At 44.6% G+C, this 14623-nt stretch overlaps 1 protein-coding gene across 4 annotated transcripts in view; it reads left to right on the top strand.

Annotated features, from left to right (window-relative positions):
* Positions 1-14623, top strand: part of PIK3AP1 (phosphoinositide-3-kinase adaptor protein 1) — a 127469-nt gene that overhangs the window by 71527 nt on the left and 41319 nt on the right. For all 4 annotated transcript variants that reach the window (XM_054503069.2, XM_054503070.2, XM_054503071.2 and 1 more), the window contains one exon: positions 2217-2406. In XM_054503069.2, coding sequence (XP_054359044.1) covers positions 2217-2406 — 190 coding nt within the window. The remainder of the gene's footprint in view (positions 1-2216; positions 2407-14623) is intronic.

Raw genomic sequence — 14623 nt, 5'->3', positions numbered from 1 at the left:
CTCTGATGCCTAGGAAGCAGCTGCTCTTCCTGATCCCAGTCCCTCGTGGTTTTCCTCCTTCTTCACAGACTCCCAGAGGGTACGTGAGAATATCTCAGCCTCTCGCATGGGGCTGTGACCTCACAGGGAGCAATAAACATAGCCCAGTCTTGCTCTCGACCTCCAGACAGGATGGAGCCTGATATCGCCCCAGAAACTTAACTCTCTGCTCTGTGTTGGAAAATCTACAAGACAGTGATTCACGGAGGCACAGAGGGGACTTCCCAGTGTTTACAGGTGTATAAGTGTTTTTAAAAAAATGGTGTGAGTCCTTTTTTTGGGCATCACTGACACAAATAAGGCTAAAAGGTGCTCTCAGTCTGGGTGTATTTACTCAGTTTTTTCTTAAAGTCACAAATGTACCAAATGTAGCATTTCATTTCCATGCCAATAGTTTTTATTAATAACCTACTGTGTTCATAGTAGTAACTAGTATTTATTGAATGTATTTGATTTTAAAATGTATTATCTCATTGAATCCCCACCACAATCCTTTGAAGTTGACAGTATTGCAAGCCTTACTTTACAAAAGAGGAAAGCGGCTTAGAAAGGCACGGTCATTGTGCTTAGGGCCACAAACTATTCAGGGCAGAGACAGGATTTGCACCTAGTTTGATACTGAAGCCAGGGTTTGTTATCCTGCTGTATTTAACTGGGATGTTTAAAGATGCACTTTCATTTTGTGCTGAAGTTAATCTAGGTCATAGCATCTTTGCTTTCTCCCTATGGTCACCTTCAACCGATGCAGCTTCAGCATTGTGACCAAAAGACTGTCCCTTTGTGTTGCTTATGGCCTCTTAGAACTGTCCCATTTCCTTTTTTCACCACATCAAAACCAAAGGTGAGATCTTGAATCTCCAACATTTCACAGCGGTCATCTGGTTTATTGGGTCTCGTGAGGAAACTAACGAAGTGTCAATAAAAGATTAGCTATCTTAGGGCAGTGGTGGTGAAAATGAGGATTTTTGTGGGTTGATGCTGAAATAAGGATTGTGAAACAGCAAAGTTTCTTACCAGGAAAAGTTGTGCAGGGGTTTCAGGGAAGTCACCTCTCTGGCTTCACAATCACATGGAGGCAGGATGGCAGTGGGAGGCAGGGGAGAACCTTTCTGATGTCAGGACACTTTATCCAAGATCATCTCTCCTTTTGGGCACATAGGACATAAAATCGAGGCTGGAACCCCTGGAAACTGTCAGGGTTCCTGACAGGGGCTAGTGTGCCAAGCTGCGGAGTGACCTCTGACTGCACACAGGGCAAGAACACCTTAGCTGCATTCCTGTTCAGCTCATTTGAATTTCTGCGTGGCTAGTCAATAAAGGTCACACCTTCTTGTGTCATTTTTTCCCTTTGGAGGAACCACTAGGGTGTAGAAGAAAGATCAGAAATCAGGATTGCAAGCCCTTGAGTAAGATACTAGATTTTTGTGAGCTTTGTTTTTCTCGTCTGTAAACTAGAGAATATTATACCTTTCTCAAGCTGTAGTGGAATGGATTACAGGAGATAGGGTATAGGCAAACACCTAGCATTGTACCTGACATTTAAAAGGTACTCATGGGAAAGTATTCTTTTTTTTTTTTTTTAGACAGAGTCTTGCTCTGTTGCCCAGGCTGGAGTGCACTGGTGCGATCTTGGCTCACTGCAACCTGCACCTCCTGGATTCAAGCAATTCTCATGCCTTTGCCTCCCGAGTAGCTGGGATTCCAAGAGTGCTCCACCATGCCCGGCTAATTTTTGTATTTTTAGTAGAGATGAGATTTTGCCATTTTGGCCAGGCTGGTCTCGAACTCCTGACCTCAGGTGATCCATTCGCCTTGGCCTCCTGAAGTCCTGGGATTACAGGTGTGAGCCACCACACCAGGCCATGGGAAAGTAATTTTTAATTTGTATCCTCTGGTCAGTGGACATTTAATGAGTATTTCCTGAGTGCCTAACTCTGTGCTTAGTGTTGTAGGAAGATATGAAGATTAAAACAAAAACATGAAAGAAACTAAAAAAGGTGGGAAGCCTGGCCTCAAGGAGCTTTCAGTCAGGTGGGAAAATACAAATACACACAACCAATTGTAATCCTGACTCATGAGAGCCTTTACTTTGCTGGCCACAAGTGCCTTCAGGGGCCAAGTTCCACCCAGAAAGTCAGGCTGCCTCAGGGCGCCGTGGGCCTCATCTTCTCTTTCAGGAAACGGTGGACATGCTCAAGAGTCACATTAAAGAGGAACTGATGCAAGGGGAGGAGGCTGACGCTGTGTACGAGTCCATGGCCCACCTTTCCACAGACCTGCTTATGAAATGCTCGCTCAACCCTGGCTGTGACGAGGATCTCTATGAGTCCATGGCTGCCTTTGTCCCAGCTGCCACTGAAGACCTCTGTAAGTAGCACAGCCGAGTTCTGCTTTCACCTTTCTGCTGAGAAACAGCTTTTTTCATTCCGGTTGAAGACGGCGTGGGGCAGTCCCTACGTACCCTCACTTCACCCCAGAGAGATGAAGGTCCTGTTTTACACAAAGCTAGGGCTGGAGTCATGTGCTGTGACAAGCAGAATTCTTCTCCAAACTTCCTCTGTTATGACTGCTGGGAGAGTTTAAGCAAATATCTGGAAGTCAGAATTGATGAAGTCATTGCCTCGTGATCTGAGAGGCCAAGTCAGTGGCTCTCAGCCCTCAGTCTCCATGGGTCCTTTTTATAACAAACATTTTCCTACTCTGACATGAGCTTTATGTATTGTATAACCTACCTACATATAAAATTCTCAGAAATCAAATATACTTCCCTAATTGAAATAGGAAAGAGAAATTAAAGAAGAGGGCATACTCAAACATGCCTGCACTAGAAGTCATGACAAAATGGTTAGATGCAGACACACTCAGAATCGCTGTCAACGGCTTCAAACATTAACTGACACATTTGCAGTCTTGGTGGCTCAAATGATGGGAACAATGTTGGCATTGGCACCTGGATTTTCCTAGATGGTGAACAACTCTTTATGATTTCCTTTCCATTTTCATAGAAACTGAATTTCTAAAAAATTAAGTGTTTACAAAAATAAGATGTGTTTATATGTGAAACAGTTTAGGTTCTAGGCTCAGAAAATAATAAGCAGATTTTTTTGTGGAGCGAGGGGTAATTTGATTTTATTGCATTAATATATAGTAAACTTATTTTCAAAATATCATTCTTCAGGATCATGATTTTTCTTATAAACTGTCTAACAGACTTTGCCCACTTTTTATTATCTTGTTTTTTCCAATGCAAAAGTAATGCATTTTGGCAAAAGTGAATGAGCAGTAAAAGTTCCCCTCCAACACCTAAACTGAAAACACAATAGGAATGTATAACTGAGTTGAGAGAAGTTAGTGACTTGTGACTCCCAGCCAATATGGCATTGGTAATAATTAGTAATAAAATGATAGGTATATTTGTCTATATTTTTGCTTGTATCTGCTGACATTAAATTTAAAAATACAGACATACTTGTACATATACACAGATATGTAGAAATATACACATAAGTATAAATACGTATCATACGTACTTTTTAAAACTTATATATATGTCTAGGGGAATATTTGAAAGTCATGAGGGACATGAAACATCTCTTCATTGGGCAGGGCTGTCCCACACATAGCAGGATGTCTAGGGTCCTTCCCCCTTTTCCTAAATGCCGTCTCCTCAGTGACCACCCAAAATACCCTCATAGATTTTCCAAACGCCCCCAGGGGGCAGTGCCACCACCCTTGAGAACTGCTGATCTAGGTAACAGTGGATCTGATCTCCACGCACATACTGGAGTTGAAGCAGGAGACCCACACAGCAGGCCCTCTAAGAAGCTTATTCATGTGTTACCATCATTTGCTATCAAATGCTAAGCACGTGGAGGCACTACTGGAGACTTAGCCCTCCTTCTGTCTGGTTTTCATTAATAGATTCAAGAAAGAGAAGTATCCACCAAGGTATCAGCATTATGGATGGGGGAATTTCTGGAATGGGCTATATTGAGTATTACAAGCCTTCAGCCTGAAAAGAAGACAGTAGGGCCCTGGGCCCACAGGGAGGCAGGCCTGACTTTCCCATCCATGAACTCATGGAAGAGCAGGCACCAACACGATGCCTTGGAGAGAAGGCATAGGTTGGTCAGAGGGCCAGAGGCAGTCTTTGATGCCAGCAGGCCTTTGACACTGACCCAGAACCTGCAAGATGTGGTCCAGCAGTTGTTAGGTGTTTGCCATTCAGATTGGGTGCTCCTTTAGGGGAAAGAGCAGTAAAAGCTCCTCTCCAGCACCCTACTGGGAGGCTTGGAAGTGCTGGTGGAAGCTCTTCCAGAATGAGCTGTGCCTTGGCATGGATGTGGGGAGAGAAAGCACCAACGCTACCATCCACACCCTTGATTTCGGACCTGAAGTCCGAAAGTTACCCCGCTAGGATGCTTTTCTTACCTGCACTTTACAAATGGGGAAACAGAGGCACAGAGGGGCTGAACATTCCCAAAGTGTCACAGCCAATCAGTGATAGAGCCCAGATTTGAATCCAGATTTCTCTGTCATTAGGACCATATTCTGCAGAAATTGTTATCCAACACCACGTATTTTAGTCGTGGTTCCTTTTGGAAAAACCATCTAGCCTCTATAGCCTTTCCTCCCCTATCTGCAGCTCCAGATATTGGATAACAAAGCAGCCTCTGGTGCCCCCTAGCCTTGCCCATAGTCCTATCCATATACCTAATAAGCATTTCTGGAGCATCTGGTACATTTCAGTTACTGATCTCTTCTGGGTGTTGGAGATACAGGCGGGGAAGTGGGTAAGTCCCAGTCCTTTCCATTGTGGAATAGGGACTCACTCACAAAAGAACACTTGGAGAACCACCAGTACCCACTTGAATCTGGAGACTGCATCATCCTTTCTGCCCTGTGTCTTTGCTATGAAACTACTGGACAATTAAAGAATGCCCTACTTTATTGGCAGTTTAGTGTTGACAGAGCCTTACACTTGCTGTCCCCCTGGATGTTCTAACACATGCCATGCTCCCACCACAGCACTGGAAACCTGCAGGGAATGCCACAGGTGTCTCTCCCATTATTCCTGGTCTGCTGGGCCCCTCACAGCAGGATCGGTGAGGTTTACCAGGGCTTCCCAAGGCAGCAGTGTGCTCTGGAGCTAGCCTGGTTTTGTAGCCAACTGGCAACTTGTGAAGTCACCCGGGCCAGGGGGCTTCTGGATGCCGTGGAGCTGGAAGGAGGCTACCAGCGGGGAGGCAGGCTGTCAAATTTGGCTGCTTTTTGCATGGGAAAAGGAAACCCACTAATTTTTCTTTTTTTTTCTTTTCTCTTTTCTTTTCTTTTCTTTTCTTTCTTTCTTTCTGCTTTTTTTGAGACAAGGTCTGGCTCTATTACTCAGGCTGGAGTGCAGTGGCACAACCTCAGCTCCCTGTAACCGCTGCCTCCCCAGCTCAAGCCATCCTCCTACCTAAGCCTCCTGAGTTACTGGGACTACAGGTGTGAACCACCATGCCCAGTTAATTTTTTGTATTTTTCATATAGACGGGATTTTGTGATGTTACCCAGGCTGGTCTTGAACTTGTGAGCTCAAGCAATCCGTCTGCTTTGGCCTCCCAAAGTGCTGGGATTACAGGCATGAGGCACCGTGCCCGGCCCACATTTTTCATTTCCCCAGTTATATGAACTCTGAATTTTCTAACTCTAGACATGGTTTGGTTTGTGTTTCTGTCTCTGTGGCTGTCGAGTTTAACCTTAAGAATGATCACTTACCTCCTGGCTCAGAAGCAGCAGCAACTTGGACCTGGGGAGGAATAATTTATTTTACTAACAGTGGCTCTGTAGGTGACAAGGCAGCTTAATTCATAAAGAAGTAGGATAAAAGGCCGGGCGTGGTGGCTCACACCTGTAATCCCAGCACTTTGGGAGGCCGAGGCGGGTGGATCACGAGGTCAGGAGATGGAGACCATCCTGGCTAACACGGTGAAACCTGTCTCTACTGAAAACACAAAAAATTAGCCGGGCGTGATGGCAGGTGCCTGTAGTCCCAGCTACTCGGGAGGCTGAGGCAGGAGAATGGCGTGAACCCAGGAGGCGGAGCTTGCAGTGAACCGAGATAGTGCCACTGCACTCTGGCCTGGGCGAAAGAGTGAGACTCCATCTCAAAAAAAAAAAAAAAAAAAAAAAAGGAGTAGGATGAAGGACAAACTGCTAAATCTAAAATGCGTATTTGCAGCACCGCCCAGCAGAATAATAACTTGGAACATCTGGCAGCCCTTTAAAAGTCCATGGACTGCCTGTATCTCTGTGATCTCATCTGACCATCCCAGGGTTTAGTGAATGGGATGATCTCCATTTCACAGGAAAGAAAACTAAGGCTCCAAGATTTAGTAACTTACTTAAGTCCCATCAAGGGAGGACTGGATCAGGAATCTGTGTCTTCGAATTCCCAGGAGGCAAATCTGTCTGCTGTCCCACTGGAATATAGGGCTCTCCTGGCCTGCCCGTCTAGGGTCTGCATTTGTCAGCCCTGAGATGGACACTTATACAGGAGCTATTTCTAAATGTCTAGATTGCCACGTTTATCAGTGCCCCACCATTGACTGTGGTAACCCTAGAGCCTGAAAATAACCATATTAAGGAAATTAGGCTGTGTTCATTCACTCACTTGCTCACTCATTGATTCAATCACAGGACAAACGGGCTTTAGGGTGGCAGGCTTTAGGCCACTTTCAGATCACTGCTTTGGAGATCACCTAACTGTTGTTGGGACAAATCTTTCTGACTTGAGTTTGGGAAAGGGGTGGTAATGAGGTTGCTTCTCCAAAGAGAATCCAAGACAACCACCTGAGTTGGAAGGTTATAGGGGAAGCTACCAGTGTTAATTGAAATGGGGCTGGAGAGAGGTGTTGGGTTCTGACCCTGAGATTGTACAATTCTGCTCCAATCTCTTCTTCCCCTGAACTTGCTTGCGTGGGTGTATACATGCACACACACACACACACACAAACACACGTCACACTCACAAGTCTTTAGTTTAGATATGCTGCCACCAGGTGGTAACTACGTGTCTTGTCTTGTTATCAAACCAACTTTGCTCCCAATTCTCTTAAGAATTTTTTGATCAAGGCCCCACAGATCAGCCGGGCATGGTGGCTCATGCCTGTAATCCCAGCATTTAGAGAGGCTGAGGTGGGAGGATTGCTTGAACCCAGGAGTTCGAGACCAGCCTGGGCAGCATAACAAGATCTCGTTTCTACAAAATTTTTTTTTTAAAATTAGCAGGGCGTGGTGGCACATGCCTGTGGTCCCAGCTACTCAGGAGGCTCTGGTGGGAGAATCACTTGAGCCTGGGCGTTCAAGGCTGCAGTGAGCCATGACTGCGCCACTGCATTCCAGCCTGGTAACAAAATGGGACGCTGTCTCAAAAATTAAAAAAAAAAGACCCCACATATTTAAAGCATCAACCTTCACACCTTATTATGTAAGAGATAAAATGTCTTTATTAAGGACAAGCTTATGCAAACATTAAATAAAACTCAAGGCAAACGTCCGTGGGTGTTTTCACTATCTCCTCATCTTTTTCTCACTTAGTTCTTTGTCCCCTGCCCTTACCTTGGGGAATGATATGGTAGTCCTGGTGGTCCCTGGACCTAGGTAATTAATTTTGTGTTGAAAGCTTGCCCAGTGACTGGTCACCTCTCTGAGGCTCTGGGTAGAATGGCCTTGGGAGGCAGTTCTGGGAGGCCCTTGTCCAGTCTGTTTCCAGGGTAATCTGCTTTGTGGGTTGTAGCTTTGCTTCAATACCTGAGAGCCTCATTTTTCTTCCATAAAGTGAAAGGAGCGAAAGGAGAAAGGCATTATCATCTTGCCGTTAGAAACTGCAGACTCACTAATCAATCCCAGAGGACTGTTCTGCTTCATGTTACCCCTGCATTGAACTTTTCTTCTGAACCCCTGGTCCCTACCTCATGGTTCTGTAGCTCAAGTGTTTATGTAGTGGAGAGCTGACTTAGCTCTAGCTAACTTGCCAGCTTCCCTTAGCAACCTCCTTGGTAACTGGCATCTTTGTAACAGATCATTTCCAGCAGTGTTTTCTTTACCTAAGCTCTCTGATTACAGCCCCTCTCTGCAAGCTGGGTTCCGTCTGAGCTGGGGGCACACTTGGGGACTGTAAAGGACCTCACAGCCCAGCCCTGTAGGTCTGAAACCAACTGAAGGATGATTTGTATGCAAAATGACTACATTACTGGTTTGCTTATGAAACATACTGTCTTTCCTATCTGCATCCTTTTCTCTCAGGAGCCTGCCTCCCTGTGACTGCTGAGGCTCTGTCATCCTCCTGCCATCCCTTTTGGGAAGATTCTGGCGAGTAGAGCCAAGAGATACTTCAAGGCCCGTGGGCCTGGGTGCACAGCATGAGTTCTTACCTGCAAGGACAGAACTCACTGGGGAGCAGGGAGACGAGCTCAGTGTACCTCTTGACTTCCTGTTGCTTTTTGCTCCTCCATAAATACAAGAACTATGTTGGGGACATAGGGACTTAGTGAAAGCACACTGGATTGAATGTTTTAACATTTAAAAGATAAAATCCCCATTGCCAGCAGCAACCTTGCTCCCCTCTGAACCTGCACAGCTTGCAGGTCACGCTTTCCTTGGGACACTGCACACACATCCCCTTGGGCTCTAGTTATATACGTGCTTCTCTGGTTACCCTCTCCTGGCCTCGATAGGAAGCATGTCTTACAGCTTTGTATCATCCACAGTGCCTATCCCAGTGCTGTACACAATAGGTGTTCAACGATTTCTTGAATTTGAGCTACCAGAAAATAAGATGTAATTCTCGACTTTGTGGGTGGAATAGTGTGTCGGTCTTCCAGTGCAAAGACCTCACCCACCTGATAGGTGGTACTGAGACATCTATTACATGTCCCCGAGTGTGGGATATCTCAGGGTGGCAGTAACTCCATTGGTCACTACAAGCTGCCTTTTCTTTCATGTTCCCACGCATTTGACTCTTCCTTCTGCCTAAATTGCCTTTCTCTTTTCTCAGCTTGGGAAATGCCCAGATTCCTTCACAAAGCCCAAATGCCTTCATATTCATGTGTTCATTTGCTTTTCCTTTATTAGTTCGTTCATTCTTTCATTCAACAAATATTTATCAAACCTCTCATGTGTTTAAATCACGCTGTGCCAGGTGATGATGAGTCAGTAAACAAGCTGGCATGAAACTTGCCTTTCAAAGCTTACATTCTAGTGAGAGAGCTGGATATTAAAAAAAAAAACACCACATAACTGAATATATAACCACAAACTGTGACAGTGCTATGAAGGAAAAAGACACTGCTTCGAGAATGCAGATGGGACTGTGTTCAGGTGGGCTACTTCATGTGACTCACTGCACAGCACCACAAATGCATCCCATAGACTCACTCCTGCATGGCAGAGGGTCTTTGTGTTTGCCAGGGGTACTGTATTGAGGCATTTGTCTGCATAAACCACAGAACTTGTTTGCAGCTTCTCCTAAACTATTTATCCTCAGCCCCTTCTTCATTGCCAATGCCAGCCATCACTCATTAGCCCTCTAATTTTACACTGTTATTCTCGTGTGTGTGTGTGTGTGTGGGTGTGTGTGTCTTAGTCCGTTTTCTGTTGCTATAACAGAACACCATGGACTGGGCAATTTGTAAAGAAAATAAGTTTATTTAGCTCACAATTCTGGAGGCTGGGAAGTCCAAGAGCATGGTGCTGGCATCTTGTGCATCATAACATTGTGGAAAGTATTCACATGGCAAAAGGGCAAGAGCAGGAGAGCCAGAGAGGTCTTGCTATTACAACAAAGCTACTCCTGTGATAACAAACCCACTCTCATGATAGCAACATTAATCCATTCATGAGGATGGAGGGATTAAGTTTCCAACACATGAAATTTTGGGGCACACATTCAAATCATGGCACTCTGCTCCTAGCCTCCAAAATTTGTGTCCTTCTCACATGCAAAATACATTCATTCCATTCCAGTTGCCCCAAAAGTCTTAATTCATTCCTGCATCAACTCAGAAGTCCAAAGTACGTAGCCCAAAGGCCTCAGAACCAGGAAGCTGATTGTGTAACTCTCAGTCTGAGCTTGAAAGCCTGAGAACCCGAGGGGAGAGCAGCTAGTGTATGTCCTGTAGTCCAAAGGGTGGAGAGCCTGGAGTTTGATGTCCAACCAGGAGGAGAAGAGTGTATGGCAGTGTATGCCAGCCCCTGGGGAGAGACCAGTTCACTTTTTGTCTGTTTTTGCTCTATTAGGGCCCTCAGCTGATTAGATGATGCCTGCCTACCTTGAGGGTGGGTCTTTTCTACTCTCATGCTCCTTTTCTGGAAACACCCTCACTCTAGGTATTTCCTAATACAGTCAATTTGGCACCTAAAATTGACCATCACAGGCCAGGCATGGTGGCTCATGCCTGTAATCTCAGCACTTTGGGAGGCCAAAGTGGGCAGATCGCTTGAGTATAGTAGTTCAAGATCAGCCTGGCAATATGGCGAAAACCCCCTTCTAAAAAATTTTTTTTAAAATTAGCCAGGCATGGTGGTGCGTGCCTGTAGTTAGGAGGCTCAGGTGGGAGGATCACCTGGGAAATCAAGGCTGCAGTGGGCCGTGATTGCACCACTGCACTGAAGCCTGGGTGACAGAGTGGGACCCTGTCTCAAAAAATAAAATAAATTAACTATCACAGAGTGTGTGTGTGTGTGTGTGTGTGTGTGTGTGAGTGATTGTATATCTCTCCCACATCTTCCTCTCCCTCTTTCTTCCATCCCATTACTTCTTTAGGGTACAGAAAAGCTGGACTTTCTTATTGACATGGTCAGTCAAACCATTCTACCTGGGGGCAAATTCACCCATTATGTTCCAGGTTCTCTTCGAATGTTTGGCTATGATGCTCCTTGCTCTAAGGCGCTCTTTTTGACCACGAAAGATCCTTGCTGGGGAAAAAAATTCTTTTGGCTTACTTTCAGGGTTTGAAAGCCTTTCTAGAAGAATAGTCTTTCAGTAGTTGACATTTCACTGTATTATATACTCACTTGGTTTTCTATTAAATTAACAGCATATAATCTGGATGGAGTTTCCACTGCAGCTAAGTGGTCTGTGTCCCATGAGGAGTATCATATGGGTGTCTTTGAGAATTCACTATTGCTCTTGATTCATTCTTTAATTAAGTGCCTGCCTGGGTGTTCTCTCATCTGTTCAAGCTTCTTGCATTCCAGGAGTGGGTTCTTTCTGACTGACTCCTTAAATACAGTGCAGTGTGACTCTATAGCTGGCTTTTCCAGAAGGAGGCTGTGGCCCCAGAGTCTCCTTGTCATTATTGTTGTTTTTCTTTGCTGAAATGAAAGAACTTTGCACTTTCTCCTCAGACCGGCAGGTTTCAGTACATGTTGGTTTATTTTTAATTTGCAAGTCATGAAGTTTAAGTGCTTAGGATCTGAAGTACAAGCCCTGAGCATCCAGGAATGCAGGGATTTATTCTGATTTCCCTCCCAAAATACTCTTTGTCTAGAAACAGACTCCCTTCACTTAACAGAGTTTTCTGTGTAGTTCACTGTATGCCCGGGTTATGTGTACATGTGGGGTTGTCATATTTAGAGCCTGAGAGGGTTTTATCACTCATTAACTCCAGGTAACCAGGTACCTTTTAAAAAAGTGTTATTACAAAGATAATATCTGCTAATACCAGGACTTAGTGCCTAATTAGGTATGGAAAAGAGCATTTTAAAAATAATTTCACATGCCAAGGCCCATTGGCCAGTATTTTTTTCTTTTATAATTTTTTTTATTTTTTTTATTATTTTATTTATTTATTTATTTTTTTCTGAGATGGAGTCTTGCTCTGTCACCCAGACTAGAGTGCAGTGGCACGATCTTGGCTCACTGCAAGCTCCACCTCCTGGGTTCAAGCAGTTTTCCTGCCTATACTCTCTTTAGCTGAGATTGCAGGTGCACGCCACCACGCCTGGCTGATTTTTGTTTGTTTGTTTGTTTTTTGTTTTTAGTAGAGACGGGGTTTTACCATGTTGGCCAGGTTGGTCTCAAACTCCTGACCTCATGATCCACCCCCCTCGGCCTCCCAAAGTGCTGGGATTACAGGCATGAGCCACTGTGCCCGGCCTAGTTTTCTTTTTTTTTTTTTCTTTTTCTTTTTTTGAGATGGAGTCTCGCTCTGTTGCCCAGGCTGGAGTGCCGTCGTGCAATCTCAGCTCACTGCAACCTCTGTCTCCTGGGTTCAAGCAATTCTCCTGCCTCAGCCTCCCAAGTGGCTGGGGCCATAGGCGCCCACCACCACACCCAGCTAATTTTTGTATTTTTAGTAGAAATGGGGTTTTGCCATGTTGGCCAGGCTAGTCTTGAACTCCTGATGTCAGGTGATCCTCCTGTCTTGGCCTCCCAAAGTGCTGGGATTACAGGCATGAGTCAGCGCACCTGTAATAAATACTGGCCCCAGTTGGCCAGTATTGAGTGCCTGGGTGCTGTGTTGAAAAGGACAGAAAGAATGCTATGATTGGTTAGTGATGTTTGCCATGAAAATGGAATAGGGGCATGGAGGCCCGTGTATGGCATCTGCTGTTCCTGGTCTACAAAGATATTTATGTTCAACTAAAGATTTTTAAAAATCATTTTCTTTATAATATAAATGGAAAAATCATTTTTGGGTAACTTCATTTAAGGCAGTGCACATCTAGAGACTCAATAATGTCTATATCAGAACAAGGCTACCCAGTTTGTGTGTAAACATGATGGACTCACTTGAGTGTGCCCTAATTTCTGTCCTCTCTTCCCTTCACTGGCCCAGTATGGGAAGGAAATTCATGGCAGGCTGACCATGCCTGATGCTTAGGTCTATCTTGGGAGGCAGAATAATGCCCCTGAATCTGTGTGTATGCTAGATTACATGGCAAAGGCGAATTAAGATTGCAGATGGAATCAAGATTGCTAATCAGCTGACTTCAAGATATAGAGAATATCCTGGATCACTTTGGTGAGCCCAATATAATCAAAAAGGTCCTTAAAAGTGGAAGGGGGCGTCAGAAAACAGACCAGAGAGAGGGCATCAAGGGGAGGACTCAGTTCAGCTAAGCTTTCTGCCCAAAATTGCTGGGCTTGAAGATGGCAGAAGACAGCCTAGTGCTAAGGAATGCAGGTGGCCTCTAGAGTCTGGAAAGGACAAGGAGACAGATCCTCCTCTATAGCTTCCAGAAAGGAATGCAGCCCTGACAAAACCTTGACTTTGACCCAGTGAGACCTATTTCAGACTTCTGAGCCACAGAACTATAAGATAACAAATTTATGTTGTTTTAAATGGTAATTTGTCATAGCAGCCATAGAAAACTAATATACCAACTAAGTTGCCTCAATATAATAATAATGGTACCCATGAAAATGTAGTGCCTGGCATTATTAGTAAGCATTTTGTAAGCATTGTCTCCTTTGGCCTGAATGATCATCATATGAGGTAGGTACTGTTACTTATCCTCACTTTACAGATGGAGATATAGAAACTTAGTGATGTCAAGTGACTTGCCCAAGGACACAGAGCTAGTAAGAGTCAGAGCCAGGGCTTGAACCCAGGTCTCCAAGATATCAAAGTCCATGCTTCTGATCGTGATGCCGACCTGCACTGGTTGCTCAGTGGCCATCACCTGGGTCTCTATTAATTGCCTGGTTTCAGCTGCTGCCTTTCTCTGACTTAAGTTTGTTCCCTGCATGCAGTCTGTTCAATTGGCTCTGGCCCTTGTCAGTGCCTTTACTCCTGACTTCGGGTCTTCCCCTGTGTCTGGAGACCACCCTGTCTCTCCTCCCTGCACCTTTGCCCCTATCATGTTCTTCCAGCCATGCCTCGGATCCTCTGGCTTTAGGCTCTGTCCTGAAGGTTGGCCTCTCCCTATGGTCTTGGTGGCATGGAGTGGTGCCAGCAGGGGTGAAAGAGCTTTTGGAATTGCCCCTTGGTGTTCACTTTTGGGCCACTAATAAAGAGTGTGATAGGTGTCAGGGAAGTGTAAGGCAAATGGGCATGGGAGCTCCAAGTCTGGTCTGGACCACAGTGGCCAGACCCTTCACCAAGAAGGGAAGAAGCCTGCTGGCTCTGTCAAGCCAGTACTTAGTGTCCAGAAGCCATGATAAAGAAACTGCACCTGGCTAGCCTTGTCTGTGAATCAGATTTCCATAAATAACTCTATGGTAAAGAATTGATGTTTGTTGTCTGAAGATTCCTCCCGTGCTTTAGGTATATTCAAATATAAATATATTGAGTAGGCATAGTTTTTACTAGGCTAAATATAATAATGAAGTCTTTGAGAATATGTGTGGAAATTCAAATATTACAATGAACTTATAAGCATTCATTACTTTGAAGGCAGAAAACTTGGGTTCAAACAAATAAAGGTCCTGTTTAAAGAAGTGTAAATTGAATCGTCTTTTTTGAATTGTTCTCTGTTTAGGACATTAGCCTGGGTATAGAATTTAACAATAAAAATAATAGTAATATTAATAATAGTAGCTAGCATTCCTTTAGCACTTCCTATGTGCTAGATACTGTGCTAAGCAGTTGGCAAT

Source organism: Pongo pygmaeus, chromosome 8 (assembly GCF_028885625.2).
Source record: "Pongo pygmaeus isolate AG05252 chromosome 8, NHGRI_mPonPyg2-v2.0_pri, whole genome shotgun sequence".
Lineage (NCBI taxonomy): Eukaryota > Metazoa > Chordata > Mammalia > Primates > Hominidae > Pongo > Pongo pygmaeus.
This window is presented reverse-complemented; position numbering and strand designations above follow the sequence as displayed.